Source organism: Protopterus annectens, chromosome 17.part0 (assembly GCF_019279795.1).
Source record: "Protopterus annectens isolate FY-2018-M chromosome 17.part0, PAN1.0, whole genome shotgun sequence".
In the NCBI taxonomy this organism is placed as follows: Eukaryota; Metazoa; Chordata; order Ceratodontiformes; family Protopteridae; genus Protopterus; species Protopterus annectens.
In genome coordinates this window covers 601,284,807-601,307,092 of record NC_056751.1, presented here as the reverse complement: position 1 = coordinate 601,307,092, position 22,286 = coordinate 601,284,807, and the positions used below count along the sequence as shown (strand labels likewise).

General features: G+C 44.4%; 1 protein-coding gene across 1 annotated transcript in view; it reads right to left on the bottom strand.

Moving 5' to 3' along the window:
• Positions 1–22,286, bottom strand: part of PPP6R1 (protein phosphatase 6 regulatory subunit 1) — a 3,522,349-nt gene that overhangs the window by 2,182,264 nt on the left and 1,317,799 nt on the right. The window contains exon 9 of the mRNA XM_044059463.1: positions 369–521. Within this exon, the coding sequence (XP_043915398.1) occupies positions 369–521 (153 nt within the window). The remainder of the gene's footprint in view (positions 1–368; positions 522–22,286) is intronic.

The window sequence follows — 22,286 nt, the reverse complement described above, 5'->3', positions numbered from 1 at the left end:
ACTAAATAAATGGCAATGATATAATGAAAGTAAAATTGCACAGGAATAATCATAATCATAAATGCTCAAGTAATTCACTGCTGTGGCAGTCATAAATACTGGGACTTCAGCAGCAGGCATCCCTGCTTGCTAGACCAGAGTTCCAGAGCTGAGACTTATTACCTCTCAAAAAAGCAGCCACCACTTTCCCACAGGGCCAATAACAAAATATAGCTCTATACTTACTAGCAGACAGTGTGTAACACTTATCTTTTTGTCAGTCATGAAGAAGTAAGCAATCACTTCCGAAACAAAGGTACCTTTGTTCTTTCTCCTGCTGCCTAACAACCTTAAGCGAGAGAAGTCCTTTTGGTCCTCTACCTACTTACCATCATAGTACTAAGAACATTCAGATCCATTAAGTCCTGGTTAACACCTGGGCTGTTGGCATGCAGCAGACTGGCAAAGAGTTTCACCACATGAAGTCGAGTGTTTCCCAAGGGAGGGTCCAGCACTCCAAAAGTTGTCAGCAAGCTTTCTTTCTAAAATGGATAAAAAAATCATTTAATACCACTTTTGCATTTACTGTCACTGTAATTAGTTATTCTGTATATTAAATAGCAAATGAGTATGATAACCAAGGGGACTACTTTCAGGTGTGACCAGGGCCCCTTATAAAGCACAATCAACTTCACATAACAGCAAAAAAAGAAAGTTATGTACTCACCATAAAGTACAGTTTTGTACCTACCATAAATGTAGATGTCCGAATTGGATAGCATCTGCAGTCAAAACAACTGGGTTGTCCTGTCGTCAGGCAGCCCTTCAGTCGGCCGGATTCCAAAGTCCGGGTCCGGCTTCGGCTGATGTCGCACTTCATCCGACGTCATCTCTGTTGGCCTTCGGGTATATAAGCATCAGCCGACGCCATTTTCTTCAGTGTTTCTTGCCCCAGATGCCAGAAGCCCTCTAGAAGGCTAAAAAATTTTGGATAGATGCCAATGTTTCCAAAAGATAGAGGTAAACACAAAAATAAGAATGTATGTACATAAATACAAACAAATACACCATGAAAGAAGTCCCCCCACTAGCTAGCTATTAGAAGGGTAAACACCCTAGGAGTACCACAGAGGGAAGGAGGGAGGGTAATCCTGACTGCAGATGCTATCCAATTCGGACATCTACATTTATGGTAGGTACAAAACTGTACTATGTCCTTCATGGATGCATCTGCAGTCATAACAACTGGGTAGAATACCATAGCCAACTAGGGGAGGAGGATAAAGGTAGATTATGGTGTGTTTAGGATCCCTTGCAGTACAGCAGTGGCAAACCCTGCTCGGGATCTGGAATATAGAGGTAAATTATAATGCTTGGCAAATGTATGCACGGAGGTCCAAGTAGCCGCCTCAATAATGTCTTTGGTAGCCACTCCTCAAGAAGGCTGTGGTAGTGGCTGTTGCCCTTGTAGAATGAGGTCTTATGTTCTGTGGAATTTGCTTTCCATGGAAGGAGTAACAGAATCGTATGCAATTTCCTATCCATTTGGAGATTGTCTGTTTGGAAATAGCTTTTCCTTCCTTCCTGTTGCATAGGCTACGAAAAGTTGGTCAGTCTTTCTGCTATTTCTTGTTCTGTCCAAGTAGTAGCGTAGCTGTCTATGTACATCCAAGGTATGCAGTATTCTTTCCCCTCTGTTTTGTGGGTTGGGAAAGAAGGTAGGTAGGTGGATTGCCTGGTTTAAGGACACTCTGGATACCACCTTAGGCATAAATGTAGGATTAGTCCTCATGGACACTCTATCTTGGTGGAAGATTAGAAAGGGTTGCACTGCCATTAAGGCCTGTAGTTCTGAAACCCTCCTTGCTGAAGTAATTGCCAGTAGGAAAGCAGTTTTCCATGACAGGTGTTGCAGGTCTGCTGTTGCTGCTGGTTCAAAAGGTGATAGAGTCAATTTTTCTAGCACAAAGTTCAAGTCCCAGGCTGGTAATGGTGGTTTCCTTGGAGGTTTTACATTCTTGATTCCTCTGAGGAACTGCCTGAGCAAAGGGTGTGAAAAAACAGGTGGATCAAAGCTGTATTCTGCTGAAATAGCTGATGCATGAATCTTGATGGAGGAATAGGACAGGCCTGAATGAAGTAGTTCGGCCAGATACTCCAGAATGTTGGGCATATCTATGTTTGATACATCTTTGTGAAAGCTGTGGATTAGCAGCTGCTATGTGATGTTCCATGCAGTCAGTTGCAACGTTTTTAGGTTTGGATGCATGGTGCTGTAGTTGTTCTGAGTTAGCATCAAAGGCATCAGGGGTATTGGCCACATATTGTTCCGAGACATGCTCCTCAGCAGTGGGTACCAATGTTGTCTTGGCCAGTTTGGAGCTATCAGGATTATCCTTGGACGTTCCTCCTTGATTTTTAGTAATACTTTGTGTATCAAGGGAAGAGGTGGGAATGCATATGCTGTTAGTCCTTTCCAGCTGAAGGAGAGCGAGTCCACTTTCCATGCTAGTGGGTGGAATGTCCTTGTGCAGAAATTTTTGAGCTGGTGATTGAGAGGTGATGCGAATAGATCTATCTGAGGCATTCCCCATTTCTTTGAGATGGTCTTGAAGATGTCCGGGTGCAGCTGCCATTCGTGGACATCCGATGTAGTCCTGCTTAACATATCTGCTAGAGAGTTTTCTTTTCCTGGTACAAATATTGCCTGTAACTGGATGTTGTAGCTGAGTGCCAGGGTCCACAGCTCCAAAGTCATTCTGCATAGGGGGTAGGAATGAGTGCCTCCTTGTTTGTTGATATACCACATGACTGTGGTGTTGTCTGTCCTTATCATCAACTGGCCTTCCTTGAGAAATGGTCTGAACTTTTGGATTGCCAGTTTTACTGCCAGCATTTCTTTTAGGTTGATGTGCAGGTGAAGTTGGTCCTGTGTCCACAATCCTTGCACGCATTTGTCCAGCATATGTGCCCCCCATCCCAGGTCTGAAGCATCTGTTGTGATGGTCTGGCTTGCTTGACCTTGAAAGGGCAGGCCTGGGTTTGACTGGCATGCGTGAGCCCACCATAGGAACTCCTGTTTTAAGCATGGTATTAGTGGAATTTCCGTTTCTAGGCTGTGTCTGTGTTGGGACCATAAATTCTTTAGGTACCACTGAAGCTTTCTCATATGTAGTCTGGCAAATGGAACCAAGATTATGCATGATGCCATGAAACCCAAGGCCTGCAGTACCTTTCTTGCTGTTAACTTGTTCAGATTTGTTAGTGCCAAGAAGTAAAGAGGGAGTTCTTTTTGTTTTTCTGTAGTTAGGAATGCCATTTGCCTTACTGTGTCCAATTCCGCTCCCAGGAAAGTCCTTGTCTGGGATGGTATCAGCCTTGACTTTTGTAAATTGACTGTGTATCCCAGTGCTTGAAGCAAGTAAATGACCCTTTGTAAATCTGTTGTCAGCTTGCTTTTGTTGTCCCCTTGTATCAGACAGTCGTCCAGGTATGGATAAATTTGAATTCCTGTAGTCTGCAATGGGCGATTACTGATGCCAGGCATTTTGTGAATACTCTGGGCGCAGTAGATAAGCCAAAGGGCAATGCTGAGAATTGATAGTGCTCTGATCCTGCAAGAAATCTGAGGTATCTTCTGCAGATAGGTCGAATGGGGACGTGCAGGTATGCCTCCTTGAGATCTAGAGTTACCAGCCAACACTCCTTGCCCAGCATGGGAAGAAGTTGCTGTAGGGTCAGCATCTTGAATTTTGGGACAATGATGTAAGTATTTAGGGTAGACAGGTCTAGAATTGGTCTCCAACTTTTTTCCTTTCTTGGAACTAGGAATAGTCTGGAGTAGAACCCCTTTCCTTGCTCTGCTGTTGGCACTTTTTCCACAGCTCTCATGTTTGCTAATTCCATTATCTGTTGTAGAGCCTCTGTTTTTTGATTTGGAGGTAGGTTTGGCATTCCTCTTTTGACTGGTAAAGTGTGGAAGTGGAACCGGTAACCTTGATCTATGGTTCGTAAAATCCACTTGTCCTTTGTTATGTGGTGCCAGTTTTTTGAAAATAAGGTTAGCTTTCCGCCTAGAGGAGCTGCTATTTGTTCCCTGGTTGGCGGGTTTAGGTTTAAGTCACTGTGGCTGTGTTGATGTAGAGGCAGGTGTTGATTCTGTGCCTCTGTTGTTACCTTGCCACTGTCGTCCTCTGTAGGCACCTCCTCTGGATTGGTTTCTGCCTCTGGAACGTCTATTCCTGCCCCTTTGAGGTCTTGTGGAGTCAGGAAAGGACCAATTTTGGCAGGCCAGTTCCTGCTAAACCTTGGGGTTGAACCTGCAAGAATTCTTTAACTGTCTGGACTGATTTTGCCTTTTCTTCCATTTTCTTCATAACCTGCTGGGCAGGTGTACCAAACAAACTTGATTTATCCATAGGAGCATCAAGCAATTTAGATTTAACATGATCCGGTAAAGCTTGCTCCTTTAGCCATGCATGCCTTCTAATTACTGTGCCAGTCATGGCTGATCTAAATGAAGCCTCCAGTGCATCATAGCCACATTTTAAAGAATGGTTACTAACCTGCTGTATGTTATTTACCATTTCTAATACATAATTCTTATCAAGAGATTCATCAGTGGTTAGCTTTTTAGTTAACTGGTCAAGCATAAACTCTTGGTATTGTATCATGTGAAACTGACAATTTAAAGCTCTAGCTGAAAGAGTGGCTGAAGTGTAAACTTTTACCCCATCTGTCTAATGACCTTGCTTCCCTTTCAGAAGGAACAGGGTTTTAGCTATAGTCGCTACTGCCTTGGGACCCTGGGATATAGTTTCGGGTCGGCAAGAGGGGCCTTGTAGAGGTGGTGATGAGTATCTGGCACCCTGTAAAATCTGTCTGGTTTGGCAGGGGCTGGGGTAAAGAATCTGGAGCTGAGCAGGCATCATTGAAAGCATCATCCACCACAGAGAGAACAGGAGGGATAGCTAAGGGCCTGTGCTGTGGTAGGTGCAAAAAGGTCCTAAGTCTTTTCCTGGAGTCTGAAAAATCCTGTTGCTGCCATTGGAACTGTTCTCGCATGGCATGCAAGGTTTCCCCAAAGGAGAATTCTTCTGGAGGAAGCAGCTGGAATGGATTCTTCAGCATCAGAATCTTCAAAATTGGAGAAAGGAGCCTCTGGCTGGTCAGTTATGTCTGATTCATCAGCAGAATCATCAGAGGACACTGGCTCAGGGGCTCTGCCCTAGGTCTCTTTCTGGGGCTGAGAGGCCCTGTCTGGGTGAGATTGAGATCCTCTAATTAATGAAATTAAATCTTCTGCCAAGGTAAGCATTTGAGAACTGGCAGAGGGCCTGGTGGAAGGGGTTTAACAGGCACTGTTTTAGTAGTCTTGGCTGCTTTAGCCCTGGCGAAGGCCTTAATGGACATGGCTGCTGGAGGCCTAGCAGCACCACGTGCTGGGGTAGAGACATCCAAGGGAATGGTGTCTGATAAGTCAGTGGTAAGCACCGTAGTGGGTAAAATTTCTGAGGCCGATTCAAGAGTGTTAGCAGGGACCTCAGTTGTAGTGATAGTTTCAGGTGTAGTTTGATCAGTTTTCTCGGTTTCGCCGAAACCGAGACACTCATGTTTGCTTAACCATGGTTTCGGCGAAACCGCGGACCGCGAGTGTCGGTCTTTCTTTGCGTTTTTGGCAGAATGCGAAGTCGGAGGGTCCGACGGCATAATGTACGCAAAGTCAGAACGAAAAAACTGTTCTGCAAACTCTGACCGACGCCTAAGCGTTTCGGTTGAAAGAAGCACAGGACGAACAAGCTGCGACGTGGGCTGGGCCTAAACAGGGCAGGCAGTAAGAGTGGAAATCTTTATGAGGTATTTGTTTCCCACAGGTTAAACAATTATTAACTTTTTCTGACATCGGCTGAGGCAAGAAAGAGTCCCCAACGGGGTACTTAGCTTTAGAAGTCTTCGAAGTAGTATTCGGTAGAAGTAATCTCTGGATCCGACCGACCGGCACTTGCGAACAGCTTCTGCTTCGGGCGCCACGCAGCAAGAAAGACTGAAGAAAATGGCGTCGGCTGATGCTTATATACCCGAAGGCCAACAGAGATGACGTCGGGTGAAGTGCGACATCAGCCGAAGCCGGACCCGGACTTTGGAATCCGGCCGACTGAAGGGCTGCCTGATGACAGGACAACCCAGTTGTTATGACTGCAGATGCATCCATGAAGGACATCAACAGATCCATGCTCTCTCTTTCATCCAGTTCAACCTTTGGGTTTATAGGATTCAACCTCAGCATCTTTAGAAGCAGAGAATCCAGGCTTTCCTATCCATTTCTTTCTCCAAAATACCTCAAATTGAGTTTGCCTACTTATCAATAAACAAAATTTCTCATGAACTATAACATATAACACTTAAAATTCTACACTCTAATATAATCTGAGAGAACAACCAACTGACACTATGTGATAACAAGGTCCCTACTCAAAAGTCCATTTAATGAAACAGGAGCACCACCTGAGAAATTTGGAAAGGGGAAGGAGGGAGGGATGTTGACGACAAAAATAAAACATCTATTGTTACGATGGGTGCATAACTTTCATATTTGATGCTGCCTTTTTTCATCTGATTCATCCTTTTTTGACAGATTTCCTACTTTCCACAAAATCTGGTAGGTATCAAGAAAGGATGATCCTGAGAATGGTGGAGCCAAAGATGTACTGAATCTTGACTGTATAACCATCTTGTGATGGGTAATGAGTGTATGAACCACTGACCAAGCTGCTGCAGCACAGATTTCATTTATAGGAACTCCGCACATAAAAGAAATAGAAGCAGCAGTAAATTTTGGTGAGCTCTTGGTTTCTTGGTTAAAGACAGTCCCAATTTTTCCTAGACAAAGGCTATGAAGTCAGACAGCCACCATGACAGTGTGATTTTAGAAACATTCTTAGTTTGGCTCGAAAAAGGTATAGACAGCTGATTAGATTTCCTGAAATCTTTAGTCCTGTAGAGAGGCATCTGGGCAGTCTATGAACGTCTAATAGATGCACAGTATAGTCTACTTTATTAGAACATTTTGAAAATTTTGGGAAAATGGTTTGATTAATGTTTACTTCAGATGCCATTGAGTGAATATGGGATTTGGTCTCAAAGAAAAGTACAGTTTTGTACCTACCATAAATGTAGATGTCCGAACTGGATAGCATCTGCAGTCATAACAACTGGGTTGTCCTGTCGTCAGGCAGCCCTTCGGTCGGCCGGATTCCAAAGTCCGGGTCCGGCTTCGGCTGATGTCGCACCTCACCCGACGTCATCTCTGCTGGTCTTCGGGTATAAAGGCATCAGCCGACGCCATTTTCCTCAGTGTTTCTTGCCCCAGATGCCAGTTGCCCTCTTGGAAGGCTAAATTTTGGGTAAATGCCAATGTTTCCAAAAGATAGAAGGCAAACACAAAAAATAAGCATGTATGTACATATATACAAACAAATACACCATAAGAGACTCCCCCCACCAGCTAGCTATTAGAAGGGTAAATACCCTAGGAGTACCACAGAGGGGAAGGAGGGAGGGTAATCCTGACTGCAGATGCTATTCAGTTCGGACATCTACATTTATGGTAGGTACAAAACTGTACTATGTCCTTCATGGATGCATCTGCAGTCATAACAACTTGGTAGAATACCATAGCCAACTAGGGGAGGAGGAAGAATAGATTATGGTGTGGTTAGGATCCCTCCCTTGCAGTACAGCAGTGGCAAACCCTGCTCGGGATCTGGAATACAGAGGTAAATTATAATGCTTGGCAAATGTATGCACGGAGGTCCAAGTAGCCGCCTCAATAATGTCCTTGGTTGCCACTCCTCGTAAGAAGGCTGTGGTAGTGGCTGTTGCCCTTGTAGAATGAGGCCTTATGTTCTGTGGAATTGGTTTTCCATGGAAGGAGTAACAGAATCGTATGCAATTTCCTATCCATTTGGAGATTGTCTGTTTGGAAATAGCTTTTCCTTCCCGTCCTGTTGCATAGGCTACAAAAAGCTGGTCAGTTTTTCTGTTACTTTTTGTTCTGTCCAGGTAGTAGCGTAGCTGTCTATGTACATCCAAGGTATGCAGCATTCTTTCCCCTCTGTTTTGTGGGTTGGGGAAGAAGGTAGGTAGGTGGATTGCATGGTTTAAAGACACTCTGGATACCACCTTAGGCATAAATGTAGGATTAGTCCTCATGGACACTCTATCTTGGTGGAAGATTAGGAAGGGTTGTACTGCCATTAGGGCCTGAAGTTCAGAAACCCTCCTTGCTGAGGTTATTGCCAGTAGGAAAGCAGTTTTCCACGATAGATGCTGTAGGGTCTGCTGTTGCTGCTGGTTCAAAAGGTGCGAGTGTCAACTTTTCTAGCACAAAGTTCAAATCCCAAGCTGGCAATGGTGGTTTCCTAGGAGGTTTTACATTCTTGATCCCTCTGAGGAACTGCCTGAGTAAAGGATGTGAAAAGACAGGTGGATCAAAGCTGTATTCTGCTGAAATAGCTGATGCATGTATCTTGATGGAGGAATAGGACAGGCCTGTATGTAGAAGCTCTGCCAAATACTCCAGAATGTTAGCCATATCTATATTCGACACATCTTTTCCTCTTTCAGCACTCCAAATGACAAACCTTTTCCATTTTCCTGCATAGTTCCTTCTTGTTGAAGGTCTGCGGGCTTCAAGGATAATGTCTTTAACCCTTTGGGAAAGTTCTGGATTAGTTGCTGCTATGTGATGTTCCATGCAGTCAGTTGCAACGTTTTTAGGTTTGGATGCATGATGCTGTAGTTGTTCTGAGTTAACGTCAAAGGCATCAGGGGTATTGACCACATTTTGTCCCGAGACATGCTCCTCAGCAATGGGTACCAGTGTTGTCTTGGCCAGTTTGGAGCTATCAGGGTTATCCTTGGACGTTCCTCCTTGATTTTTAGTAATACCTTGTGTATCAAGGGAAGAGGTGGGAATGCATATGCTGTCAGACCTTTCCAGCTGAAGGAGAGCGAATCCACTTTCCATGCAAGTGGGTGGAATGTCCTTGTGCAGAATTTTTTGAGCTGGTGATTGAGAGGAAGCGAATAGATCTATCTGTGGCATTCCCCATTTCTTTGAGATGGTCTTGAAGATGTCCGGTGTAGCATCCATTCGTGAGCATCCGAGGTGGTTCTGCTTAACATGTCTGCTAGAGTATTCTCCTTTCCGGTACAAATATTGCCTGTAACTGGATGTTGTAGCTGAGTGCCAGGTTCCAAAGGTCCAAAGTCATTCTGCATAGGGGTATGAATGAGTGCCTCCCTGTTTGTTGATGTACCACATGACTGTGGTGTTGTCTGTCCTTATCATCAAATGGCCTTCTTTGAGAAATGGTCTGAATTTTGGATTGCCAGTTTTACTGCCAGCATTTCTTTTAGGTTGATGTGCAGGTGAAGCTGGTCCTCGTCCACAATCCTTATGCATTTGTCCAGCATGTGAGCCCCCCATCCTAGGTCTGAGGCGTCTGTTGTGATGGTTTGGCTTGCTTGATAGTTGTGAAAGGGTAGGCCTGGGTTTGACTGGCATGCTTGAGCCCACCATAGGAACTCCTGTTTTAGGCATGGGATTAGTGGAATTTCTGCTTCTAGGCTGTGCCTGTGTTGGGACCATAAATTCTTTAGGTACCACTGCAGTTTTCTCATATGTAGTCTGGCATGTGGAACCAAGATTATGCATGATGCCATGAAGCCCAAGGCCTGCAGAACTTTTCTTGCTGTTAGCTTGTTCTGTCTTGTTAGTGCCAAGAAGTAAAGAGGGAGTTCTTTTGTTTTTCTGCAGTTAGGAATGCCATTTGTTTTACTGTGTCCAATTCAGCCCAAGAATGTGCTTGTTTGGGATGGTATCAGGCTTGACTTTTGTAAATTGACTGTGTATCCCAGTGCTTGTAGCAAGTAAATGACCCTTTGTAAATCTGTTGTCAGCTTGCTTTTGTTGTCCCCTTGTAGCAGGCAGTCGTCCAGGTATGGATAAATTTGGATTCCCTGTAGTCTGCAGTCCGCGATTACTGATGCCAGGCATTTTCTGAATACTCTGGGCAGTAGATAAGCCAAAGGGCAATGCTGAGAATTGATAGTGCTCTGATCCTGCAAGAAATCTGAGGTATCTTCTGCAAATTGGTCGAATGGGGACGTGCAGGTATGCCTCCTTGAGATCTAGAGTTACCAGCCAACACTCCTTGCCCAGCATGGGAAGAAGTTGCTGTAGGGTCAGCATTTTGAATTTTGGGACAATGATGTATGTATTTAAGGTGGACAGGTCGAGAATAGGTCTCCAACTTTTTCCTTTCTTGGAACTAGGAATAGTCTGGAGTAGAATCCTTTGCCTTGTTCTGTTATTGGTACTCTTTCCACAGCTCTCATCTTTGTTAATTGCATTATCTGCTGTAGAGCTTCTGTTTTTGATTTGGAGGCAGGTTTGGCATTCCTCTTTTGACTGGTAAAGTGTGGAAGTGGAACCGGTAACCTTGGTCTATGGTTTGCAAAATCCACTTGTCTTTTGTGATATAGTGCCAGTTCTTCGAAAATAAGGTTAATTTTCCGCCTAATGGTGCTGCTATTTGTTCCCTGGTAAGCGGAGTTAGAATCAAGTCACTGTGATTGTGCTGTTGTAGTGGTAGTGGCTGTGTCTGTGCCTCTGTTATTACCTTGCCACTGTCGTCCTCTGTAGGCACCGCCTCTGGATTGATTTCTGCCTCTGGAACGTCTATTCCTGCCCCTTTGGGATCTTGTGGAGTCAGGAAAGGACCAATTTTTGGCAGGCCAGTTCCTGCTAAACCTTGGGGGCTGAACCTGTAAGAAATCTTTAACCGTTTGTACAGATTTTGCCTTTTCTTCCATTTTCTTCATTACCTGCTGGGCAGGTGTACCAAACAAACTGGCCTTATCCATAGGAGCATCTAATAACTTAGCTTTAACATGATCCGGTAAGACCTGTTCCTTCAGCCATGCATGTCTTCTTATCACTGTGCCAGTCATGGCTGATCTAAATGAAGCCTCCAGTGCATCATAGCCACATTTTAAGGAATGGTTACTAACCTGCTGTATGTTATTTATCATTTCTAATACATATTTCTTATCTATAGAGTCATCAGAGGATAGCTTTTTAGTTAACTGATCAAGCATAAACTCTTGGTATTGTATCATGTGAAACTGACAGTTTAAAGCTATAGCTGAGAGAGTAGCTGAGGTGTAAACTTTTTTGCCCCATCTGTCTAAAGACCTGGCTTCCCTTTCAGAAGGAATAGGGTTTTTTGCTGTGGTCGAGGCTACTGCCTTAGGCCCCTGGGATATAGTTTCGGGGTCTGCAAGTGGGGCCTTGTATAGGTGATGATGAGTGTCTGGTACCCTGTAAAATCTATCTGGTTTGGCAGGGGCTGGAGGTAAGGAATCTGGTGCAGTGCAGACATCATTAAATGCATCGTCCACAACAGCGAGAACAGGAGGTATAGCTAAGGGCCTGTGTTGTGGAAGGTGCAGAAAAGTCCTAAGTCTTTTTCTGGAATCTGAGAAATCCTGTTCCTGCCATTGGAATTGTTCTCGCATGGCATGTAAGGTTTCCCCAAAGGAGAATTCTTCTGGTGGAGAAGCAGCTGGAATGGATTCTTCAGCATCTGAGTCTTCATAATTGGAGAAAGGAGCCTCTGGCTGGTCTGTAATATCTGAGTCATCCGCAGAATCATCAGAGGACACAGGCTCGGGGGGCTCTGCTCTAGGTCTCTTTTCTGGGGGCTGAGAGGCCCTGTTTGGGTGAGATTGAGATCCCCTAATTAAGGATATTAAATCTTCTGCCAGAGTAAGCATTTGTGAACTAGAAGTGGGCCTGGTTGAGGGGGGTTTAACAGGCACTGATTTAGTAGATTTGGCTGCTTTAGTCCTGGCAAAGGCCTTAATAGACATGGCTGCAGGAGGCCTAGCAGCACCACGTGCTGGGGTAGAGACATCCAAAGGGATGGTGTCTGATAAGTCACTAGTAACCACTGTTGTAGGTAAAATTTCTGAGGCCGATTCAAGTAAGGTAGCAGGAACCTCAGTAGTAGTCATTGATTCAGCTGTACTTTGATCAGTTTTCTCGGTTTCGGCCGAAACTGAGACACTCGCGGTTTGCTTAACCATGGTTTCGGCCGAAACCGCGGACCGCGAGTGTCGGTCTTTTCTTTGCGCTTTTTAACAATTTGGGTAGTCGGAGGATCCGACGACATAATGTACGCAAAATCTGAGCCGAAAAACTGTTCAGCAAACTCCGACCGACGCCTAAGCGTTCGTCGGTTGAATGAAGCACAGGCCGAACAGGCTGCTACGTCGTGGTCTGGGCCTAAACAAGGCAAACAGTAAGAGTGGAAATCTTTATGAGGTATTTGTTTCCCACAAGTTAAACAGTTATTGACTTTTTCTGACATCGGCTGAGGCAAGAAAGAGTCCCCAACGGGGTACTTAGCTTTTAGAAGTCTTCGAAGTAGTATTCGGTAGTAGTAATCTCTGGATCTGACCGACCGGCACTTGCGAACAGCTTCTGCTTCGGGCACCACGCGGCAAGAAAGACTGAGGAAAATGGCGTCGGCTGATGCCTTTATACCCGAAGACCAGCAGAGATGACGTCGGGTGAGATGCGACATCAGCCTAAGCCGGACCCGGACTTTGGAATCCGGCCGACCGAAGGGCTGCCTGACGACAGGACAACCCAGTTGTTATGACTGCAGATGCATCCATGAAGGACATCTGTATCCTTATGGAAAATCAGATAAGGAGGTTTACAAAAAAAGTGCTCATAACTCAGAAATCCTATTAGCCAAAGTGATGACCACCAGAAAAATAGTCTATCAAGACAGATACTTCAATTCTGCTGAAGCTGCTTGTTCGAAGGGAGGCTTTGTTAATTCTTCAGGCATGATAGTTATGTCCCATGAAAGGCTAGGTCTCTTATGGGAGATTTAAATAAACAGTTCCCTTCAGAAAAGGCTTTGAAATCTTTAGAGAAGCTATAGCCATTTGATTTTATCCAATATGGAAACAGCAGCTAACTGCACTTTGATTTTTGAAAAGCTATATAATTTTTGGAAAAAATCTGAAAATAAGTGTAGAATGGAAGAACAGCTGAAAATGGACCTATCCTCTTAGAAGTTGCACAAATAAAAAAAACCTCCTCCATTTGCTATAGTTAACATTTCTGGTACTCGATTTTTGAGAGCGTAACAAAATATGAACCACCTAAGTGGAAAATCTGGCACCTCTGGTCACCATTAAAATTTGAGGAAACATGCAGTAAGCTTCAATATCGAAGAGTTTGGGTGAGGCTGCACGGATGGGTGAGTTAGAATATCTGGATGGTAGTCCAACATCCAGGGAAGACAGCAGTAAATGAGGCCAGAGGAAGTGGGACCATACTTGCCATGGCCAGAAAGGAACAATTTGGATTACTTTGGACTTGGACCTTCTTGCTTTCTGAATGAACTTTGTTGTCAGAGGAGGGCGGGGACATATAGGAGGAACAGAGACCAACTGCTGACTACAGCATCTCTCTGTGACTGTCACAGCATAGAGATTAGGGAAAAGTAACTGCTGCACACATAGTTTAGAAACAAAGCAAAAAGGTCAGAGCATGGTTGACCCCAGTGGCAAAGATTTGATTTGCCACTGCTTGATTCAGTGACCACTTGTGAAGCAGGAGGATGGATCTGCACAATTTGTCTGCTAATGCACAAAGTCTCCAGGTCATGTGATGCTATCAGAAAGTTATGGAAAGACATCTCCCATTGACCAACACTCATGGTCTCCCAGCATAAAGGATATGCATGAGTTTCCCCTGCTTGTTGATGTACTAGACTACCATCACAATTGTCTTGTTGTTCATTACCTGAATGCAGATCACATCCCCTGGGAACAGACTCCTGGAAAGCCAGCAATGCTAGAAGAACTGGCTTTATCTCCAAGATATTGATGTGGAGACTGACTTCGATGTTCAACTATGGATCTTGCACCATCTTCCGTTTGAAGTGCCCCACCCACCCCATGAGGGAAGCATTCATGGTTACTACGCCTACGGGGAGGAAGTGGAGAAAAGGGCCGACATTCCAGGAGAGCTGTGGAGGTCAACCACCATATGATGCAAGACTTACAAATGGATGTTAAATGAATCTCAGCATATAAAGCATTGTAGAGCTAGAACCATTGTACAGAGCGAGTCCACCAAAGAACTCTCATGTAGTACCTGGCTCAGAGAACTAATGTTACTATTAAAGCCATCAGCCCTAACAATTGAAGTACAAGTCTTGCAGGAAGCGAAGGGTGCTGGTGAACTTGCAAGGTTGTTTGACACAGAGATATAATCCTGGACTCTGGGAGAGTAGCTAACTGACTGCTGATATTCAGGTGGAATCCGATAAACTCTATTTGTCATGTAGGTGTCTGTTTGACTTTGGTGTGATTGACTGTGATCCCCAAATGTTGAAGTTGCATCAAGAAGTCCTACTGCTGGACTGGATTGGGAGATCTCTAGCTGAGATGGTGAGGAGCCAGTTGTCTAAGTAAGGGAACATCCAAAACCCTAGCAGTCTGAGACACACTGTGACTACTGCCATGCATTTGGTGAACACCCAGAGGCTGCGGTGACACCAAAAGCCAGTGCCCTGAACTGGAAGTGGTTGGTTTACATCTGGAAATGGAAAAACTTCCTTTATATCTTGATATGGTAGCAGGCATCCTGAAAATCTATAGAGCACATTCAATCTTCCTTCCTCTAAAGATGTAGACTGGACTGAACCATAACCATCCAGAACTTTGTCTGCTTTAGAAACTGATTGACAGGAATGAGATCCAAAACAGGCCTTAGATCCCCTGTTTTTTTAAGAACTTAAAATAACCCTCTGGCCTGGGGGGCCCACTGGACAGGAGGCTGTCATCATAAAACTTATATTTCTTTAAGAATGGGAGTGTGTTCATTACATTTCTTCTTTAACGACACACTCTACAAGTGTCTTTAGTAGCATCGGTGCATTGGAGTAAAGAGGCACACACATTTAACTGCTGAAACTCCATCAGCAGAGGAGATTTAAGCAGGGAGAATTGCTTGCTACCATTCTGGCAAGACGAGGAACACGGAGAATGGAGAAAATAACAGAAAAAAAGGGGTGAGTGAACACGGAGAACGGGTTAGAGGTATGGGTGGGTGTACAATGCCCCTGTTAAGGATGACAGGGTGGGTAACTTAATCAGACTCAAACCCTATACCTTGATTACAGCAGCCTAGGGCCCAAATTCTCTACAACTACCAAACTGTCATCAGCAGATGCATTTTCAAGGACTGTTGAGTTTCAAGGGAAGAGAAGTTTACTGCTGCTCATGCAAACTCTGTTTTCAATGTGTAAGTGTTCTGATTAGCAAATAACCATCATCAGTGTTTGTGCTATACAATTTGAAAGCAGTGTTAGTGGCACAACAGGTAGCATATGCCTGCCTTTGATGCAGACGGCTGTGGGTTCTACTCCCATACCATGTAAATGTAGTGCTGATACTGCTGTGCCCTTTAAAGGGAGATGGGGTGCCATACACCCGAGTGTGTCCTCCTTTGGATGAGACCCCTAGTATCTATGAACCTTTTGTCAGTTTGACAGCCATTCTCTAGTGCAACATTACCAGCTTACCGATTTTTTTCTGTAACATGGACAATTTATTCTTCAAGGGTAGCAAGTACTGAATTTGTACAGAAGGCACTGAAATATAAAGCGGTTTGCCAGCAACAACCTCTTCATTAGTTATAGAGTTCTTAAATGTGCACAGATTGTGTACATTGACTGATACTGCTGGACGATAATGACAGAAGTTTGAATGGCCTTCATTGGCTGAAATGTTCTGCAACAGGTAGTTTTGTCATAACTGGTTCACATGCTTTGTTACATTGCTTACTGGAAAAATGTTCAAAACTAAAAATTTAAAATACACTAACAAGTGATGCTGTATTATAAAAGTCATATAATTTAGTAACATCAGCACGGTGCATCAAAAACAGATGCATGTATGCATGGTACTAAAAATGTGTGCAAGGGTCCTATGGTTTGTTAACAGTCCAAAGGAAAACTTAACCCACCACTGGACAGATGCATTTTCTTTGAATGTGGGTTTCAATACCATTTCAATAAAGTTGAGGTTCAAGCGCAGAGAAGCTTACTGTTCATGCCAAATCTGTTTTCATTATGAGACTGGATTGTTAGGTTCCTGATCCAAAGACTCCCCCATACTCTGGAATAGACTGCCCATACATGTCAAGCAAAGCGCCTCCTTGGCCCTCTTCAAAAGGAACCTTGAAGATTGGATGGGAGATAGGAAATTCACACCGGGGATCATGTCAGTCGCCCTGCTAGACAGGGGTCCAGGGAAGTAAATATTGTGGGAAGAAATATTCAGGGAATTGTTATGCCTAGGCTTGTATAGGCCATAGGGATGATAGCCTAGTACCAACCTATGAACTTACTAACTGATGAGCAAATGGCTATCAGAGCTTGAGTTATAAAATTAAAACATATCTCTAATCACTGTAAAAATAAAGAAAAAAATACTAGGCACATAGACAGATTTGAACAATGGTTATGGTAAGAGGGGAAAAAAACAGCCTAGTAATGGGACACTGAAACACTGAAATGGCTGGGGGAAAGGGATGCTGCCAGGGGACCCTAATCTATTAATTACCCAGCCAAAGTCATTTGATCATGATCTGGCCCTGCTCCCCCCTCTGTCTCGGGAGGACCTGTCTGCAGAAGTAAATCCTTGAGATTCCCTGAATCACATCTTGCCACCTTCTCTGATTCCTGGAAAAGCTACTCTGAGGAGTGGAGGAGTAGATTCCATGGCAGAAAGGGTTTAACATTCTTGCTTGCTCCTGGTGAGAGTTCACTTAACTTTTGGCCTGAAAAATGGGGAACCATCAAATGGGGCATTAAGGAAGGACATCTTAAACCCTTCCACAAAGTCATATAATCGCATCCAGATATGCCAGTGGATGTCTATGCTGGTACCTGCTGCTCCAGCCATACCATTAGCTGCATGAGAAAGCAAATGCAGGGAAACATTGGACACTGACTGTAGTCATCAAGGACTCCAATGTTTTCTGGATATCTGCCTGCAGATTACCCAACAGGGACTTGGTGAGTTTCTTAGTCAATTCCCTCTGGAAACATGTCATGTTGGCCAGGTACTTCAGCACTTTAAATGTAAAAGTTGCTGAAGCACATGTCAATTTCCCAAACCATTCCTACTCTCGATTCCCATGTTATGAGGATGGACAGATGTACTCTCTTCAGGCAGTTAATTTTTAGTGGTTGCCACCACAATCATGGCATCTTACCAGAGGACCATTTTTCCGGTATGCTTTGTCCTTAGCTGTAACCAAGATTTTATCTGGCTTCTTAGGAACTGCTTCCACCATGTCAGGATCCTTCCAAGCCTGCAAGGCTACAAGGTCCACAAGTAAGTCAGCAAGTAATACCACACAGGAAGTAAAATAGCCAGCTTCAAAACCTTTGAGGAACACAGGCTCCTCAGGAGAAGTCAGATCACTGGATCAACCCCCTCACCTCATTGTTTCATTAATTCCAAAATGTCACTAAAGATGACATCCTCTAGAGGGGATCTTGGGGATCCAACCCAGTCATCCAAGTCTGTATCATCAGTGACCGATTCCAGACAGGAATCTAAATATCTAATCTTACATGTCTGTTTCCTAGGACCCTGCCTTGATGGGACTTCCAGAGACGGGTCAGAGTCAGACAGGGAGCTCACATGGCGAGCAGCCCTGAGCTGACTGTTTCTGTTGATGTGGATGCGCTGAGTCAGACAATGCCCAAAAAAGGTTGGGACAGAGTCATAAGTGTGGAAAACACTTCTCTTGGCCTAGCAAGAACCCTTTCGAAAGCCTCAAATGCAGAAGTAGAGACTGGGGCAGAAGAAAAGTACAGTTGTGTACACTTACCACAAATGTAGATGTTAGAGTGTATTCACTGTTGCAGTCATCACACACGGGTTATCCTGCCAAGAGCAGCCCTCAGTCAGCCCGAATACCAGAGTTCTGCATCAGTTGCTGCTGATCCAGGACTGATGTCAGGTCATTAGTGGTATAAAACCAGGCAGCAGAAGACATTACATCAGTTTTTCTTGTCCCAAATGTCAGGAGCCCCCAAATAGGGAGCTATGTTATGGTGGAAGAACACCACCAGTAGAAAGTATATACCAAAAATGCTTACAGAGAGTGAGGAAGAGACCGTGAGTACGAGAAACAAGGGGGATGGAGGGTGGGAAAAGTACAGTTTTGTACCTACCATAAATGTAGATGTTCGAGTGTTAATACAGCTGCAGTAATCACATATGGGTTCTCTGCCGTCAGGCAGTCCCTCGGTCGGCCGAATTCCAAAGTCTAGGTCCGGCGTCAGTTGTTGTCTCTTTCTTTCCTGACGTCAGTGAGGCAGGGGTATACAAGACACAGCCAACGCCATTTTCTTCAGTCTTTCTTGCCTCAGATGTCAGGTGCCCCCCAGAAGGAAGGCAATACATAAATTATATTTATATACATGAAATGCAACATAATCAAAAATCAGCAGTTGCAAGCAAATATACCATAGAAGGAAAACCCCATCAGGTTGTATGAAGAGGGGTTAGGCCCTAGGCCTTTACCAAGAGGGGAAGGAGGGAGGGAAACCTGTACTGCAGCTGTATTAGCACTCGAACATCTACATTTATGGTAGGTACAAAACTGTACTATGTTCATCGTGCATACAGCTGCAGTAATCACATATGGGTAGAATCCCAAAGCTACGCACAGGGTGGAAGGCACTAGGTGGAACTGGGATGAGACAGAATGCCCTGCAACACAGCAGTGGCAAAGCCTGCTCTAGTTTTGGAATATAAAGGCAGGTGGTAGTGTTTTGTGAAGGTATGCACAGAACTCCAAGTGGCTGCCTCCAAAATATCTTTGGTAGGAACTCCTCTGAGGAAGGCTGTAGAGGTAGCTGTGGCCCTGGTAGAGTGGGATCTGATGCCTGTAGGGACAGATTTTCCATGATAGGAGTAACAAAACCGTATGCAGTGGCCTATCCATTTTGAAATTGTCTGTTTGCTAACTGGCTTCCCTTGAGCTCCTACAGCATAGGACACAAAGAGTTGCTCTGATTTCCTGAAGGGCTTTGTTCTGTCCAAATAATAACGTAGCTGTCTATGCAGGTCTAAGGAGTGTAGGAGCCTTTCCCCTTTGTTTTGAGGATTGGGGTAAAAGGTAGATAAGTGTATGGCTTGATTTAAAGCTACCCTGGATACCACTTTAGGCATAAATGACGGGTTGGTTCGAAGGGAAACCCTATCCTGATGGAAGATGAGAAAGGGCTGCACAGCCATGAGGGCTTGTAGCTCCGATACTCTACGAGCTGAGGTAATGGCCAGAAGGAAAGCTGTTTTCCAGGACAAGTATTGCAAATCTGTTGAGGCAGCTGGTTCAAAGGGAGGCAATGTTAATTTTTCTAGAATGTAATTAAGATCCCAGGCTGGTATTGGTTGCTTCCTTGGTGGTCTTATATTCTTAGCCCCTCTGAGGAACTGTCTTAAGAGTGGGTGAGAGAATAAGGGTGGATCCATGTTGAATTCTGCAGAAATGGCTGAGGCATGTATTTTTATGGAGGAAAATGAAAGTCCAGTGTTCAGCAGCTCAGCTAGATACTGTAATACCTGAGGCAAATTCAGTTTTTTAGGGTCCTGGCCTTTTTTCTCATTCCAAGAGCAAAACCGTTTCCATTTTGCGGAGTAAGCCTTTCTAGTAGATGGCCTTTTGGCCTCCAAAATGACATCCTGCACCTCTTTGGGGAGTAGAGTCTGTTGTGGTGTTAAGGAATTTTCCATGCAGCGAGATTGAGTGTTTTCAGCTGACTGTGAAGAGTTTTGTAGCTGTGCTGAGTCAGCAGAAGAGGCATTAGAGGTAGGGGCCAGGAAGGAGTATGTGTTAGGCTCCTCAGTAGTGGGTACCAGTGTTGTCTTGGCCAGTCTGGAGCAATTAGTATCATCTTCGGTCTGTCTGCTCTTGCTTTCAAGAGCACCTTTGGCAGAAGAGGCAGAGGTGGGAAAGCGTAAACTGTCCATGCTGTCCAACTGAATGAAAGGGCGTCCACTCTCCAGGCCTTTGGATGAAAGGCCCTTGAACAAAACTTTTCCAATTGATGATTCCTGTGGGAGGCGAAGAGATCTATGTCTGGCCTCCCCCACTCTTGGATTATCTTTGTAAACACTTGAGGATGCAACTTCCATTTGTGTGGATCTGTCATATTTCTGCTTAGATTGTCTGCCAGCGTGTTTTCCAAGCCTGGCAAGTACTGTGCTTGAAGTTTGATTTGCCATTCCAGAGCCAAGTTCCAAAGTGTCATGGCAAGTCTGCACAGGGGGTATGTATGTGTTCCTCCTTGTTTGTTTATGTACCACATTACTGTGGTGTTGTCTGTTCTTATCAATAATTGTCCTGGATGCAGGAGGTCCTTGAATGCTGTAATTGCATTTATCACTGCTAGCATTTCTTTTTGATTGATGTGAAGGTGCTTTTCCTTTCGGGACCATTTGCCCTGAATGCACCTGTCTGTCATGTGCGTCCCCCAGACGTAGTCTGAGGTGTCTGTTGTGATGACTTGATTTGCTTGAGGCTTGCAGAATGGAAGACCTGTGTTTGTTTGACATGCTTGGGCCCACCATAGAAATTCCTTTTGCAAACATGGGATTATTGGTATTACTGTTTCCAAACTGTGGCTGTGTTGAGACCATAGGTTTTTTAGGTACCATTGAAGTTTCCTCATATGCAACCTTGCACATGGGATTAAAAGAATGCAAGATGCCATGAAGCCCAGAGCCTGCAGGATTTTCCTTGCAGTAAGGCTAGTACAATTTGCTAGTGTTTTGAAGTACTGAGTTAGTTGCCCCTGTTTTTCTGGCATAAGATAGGCCATCTGGGTGTTTGTGTCCAAGTTGGCACCCAGGAAAGTTATTTTCGGAGATGGTGTTAGCCTGGATTTCTCTTTGTTAATTGTGTATCCCAGAGAATTCAGTAACCGTGTTGCATAAGCCAGATGTTCCAGAAGTATGTGCTTGCTGTCCGCTTGGATCAGGCAGTCGTCCAAATAAGGGTAAATTTGTATCCCTTGAAGTCTGCAGTAGGCAATTACTGATGCCAGGCATTTCGTGAATACTCTGGGAGCAGTAGGTAAGCCAAAGGGCAATGCAGAGAATTAATAGTGTATTGAACCTGCAAGAAATCAGAGGCATCTTCTGCAGCTTTGTCTGATTGGGACATGCAGGTATGCCTCCTTGAGGTCCAATGTTACCAGCCAAAACTCCTTGCCCAGCATGGGAAGAAGCTGCTGTAATGTGAGCATCTTGAAGTTTGGCACGAGTAAGAATGTGTTCAGGATGGATAAGTCCAAAATGGGTCTCCAGTCGGTTCCTTTCCTTGCTAGCAGAAATAGCCTGGAATAAAAACCTTGACCTTGTTCGTGAGTAGGTACCTCTTGAATAGCTTTCATGTCTATGAGCTTTGAAATTTGTAGTTGTACCTCTGCCCTTTGATTGTGTGCCAGGTTTGGCATGCCTCTCATTTTTGGGAGAGTGTGAAAATGAAATCTGTAGCCTCTGTTTACAACGTCCAGGATCCATTTGTCTGTTGTGACAATATGCCAATTTCTTGTAAATAATGCCAGCTTTCCTCCCAAGGGTGCTGCCAGCTGGTATTTGCTTGGCATGGAAAGGAGGAAGTCATTGGGTTTGTTTCCTGTATTGTTGTGCACTGTCCTCACCACCTCTTGGTGCTGGAGATTGCCATTGCCTGCCTCTATATGATCCTTGTGATTGCCCTCTGCCCCTTGTGCGTCTGTATCTACCTCTTTGGGGCTTGTCCGTGGCTGGAAAGGACCAGTTTTTAGAAGGCCAATTTCTGCTAAAATGTGGTGGTTGAACCTGTAGAAAAGCTTTGACTGTTTGCATAGATTTGGCTTTTTCTTCCATTTTCCGTAGTATCTCCTCAGCATTAGTACCAAATAGCACATCCTATTGTAAAGGAGCATCTAATAGTTTAGCTTTCACATGATCAAGCAAGATTTGTTCCCTAAGCCATGCATGTCTACGAATGACTGATCCTGTAACAGCAGCTCTACTTGAGGCCTCTAGGGCATCATAGCCACATTGTAAAGTGTGTTTACCCACTTGCTCTGCACTATGCATCATATCCTGCAACTCCTTCAAATCTGGTTGTTCAGGTTGAG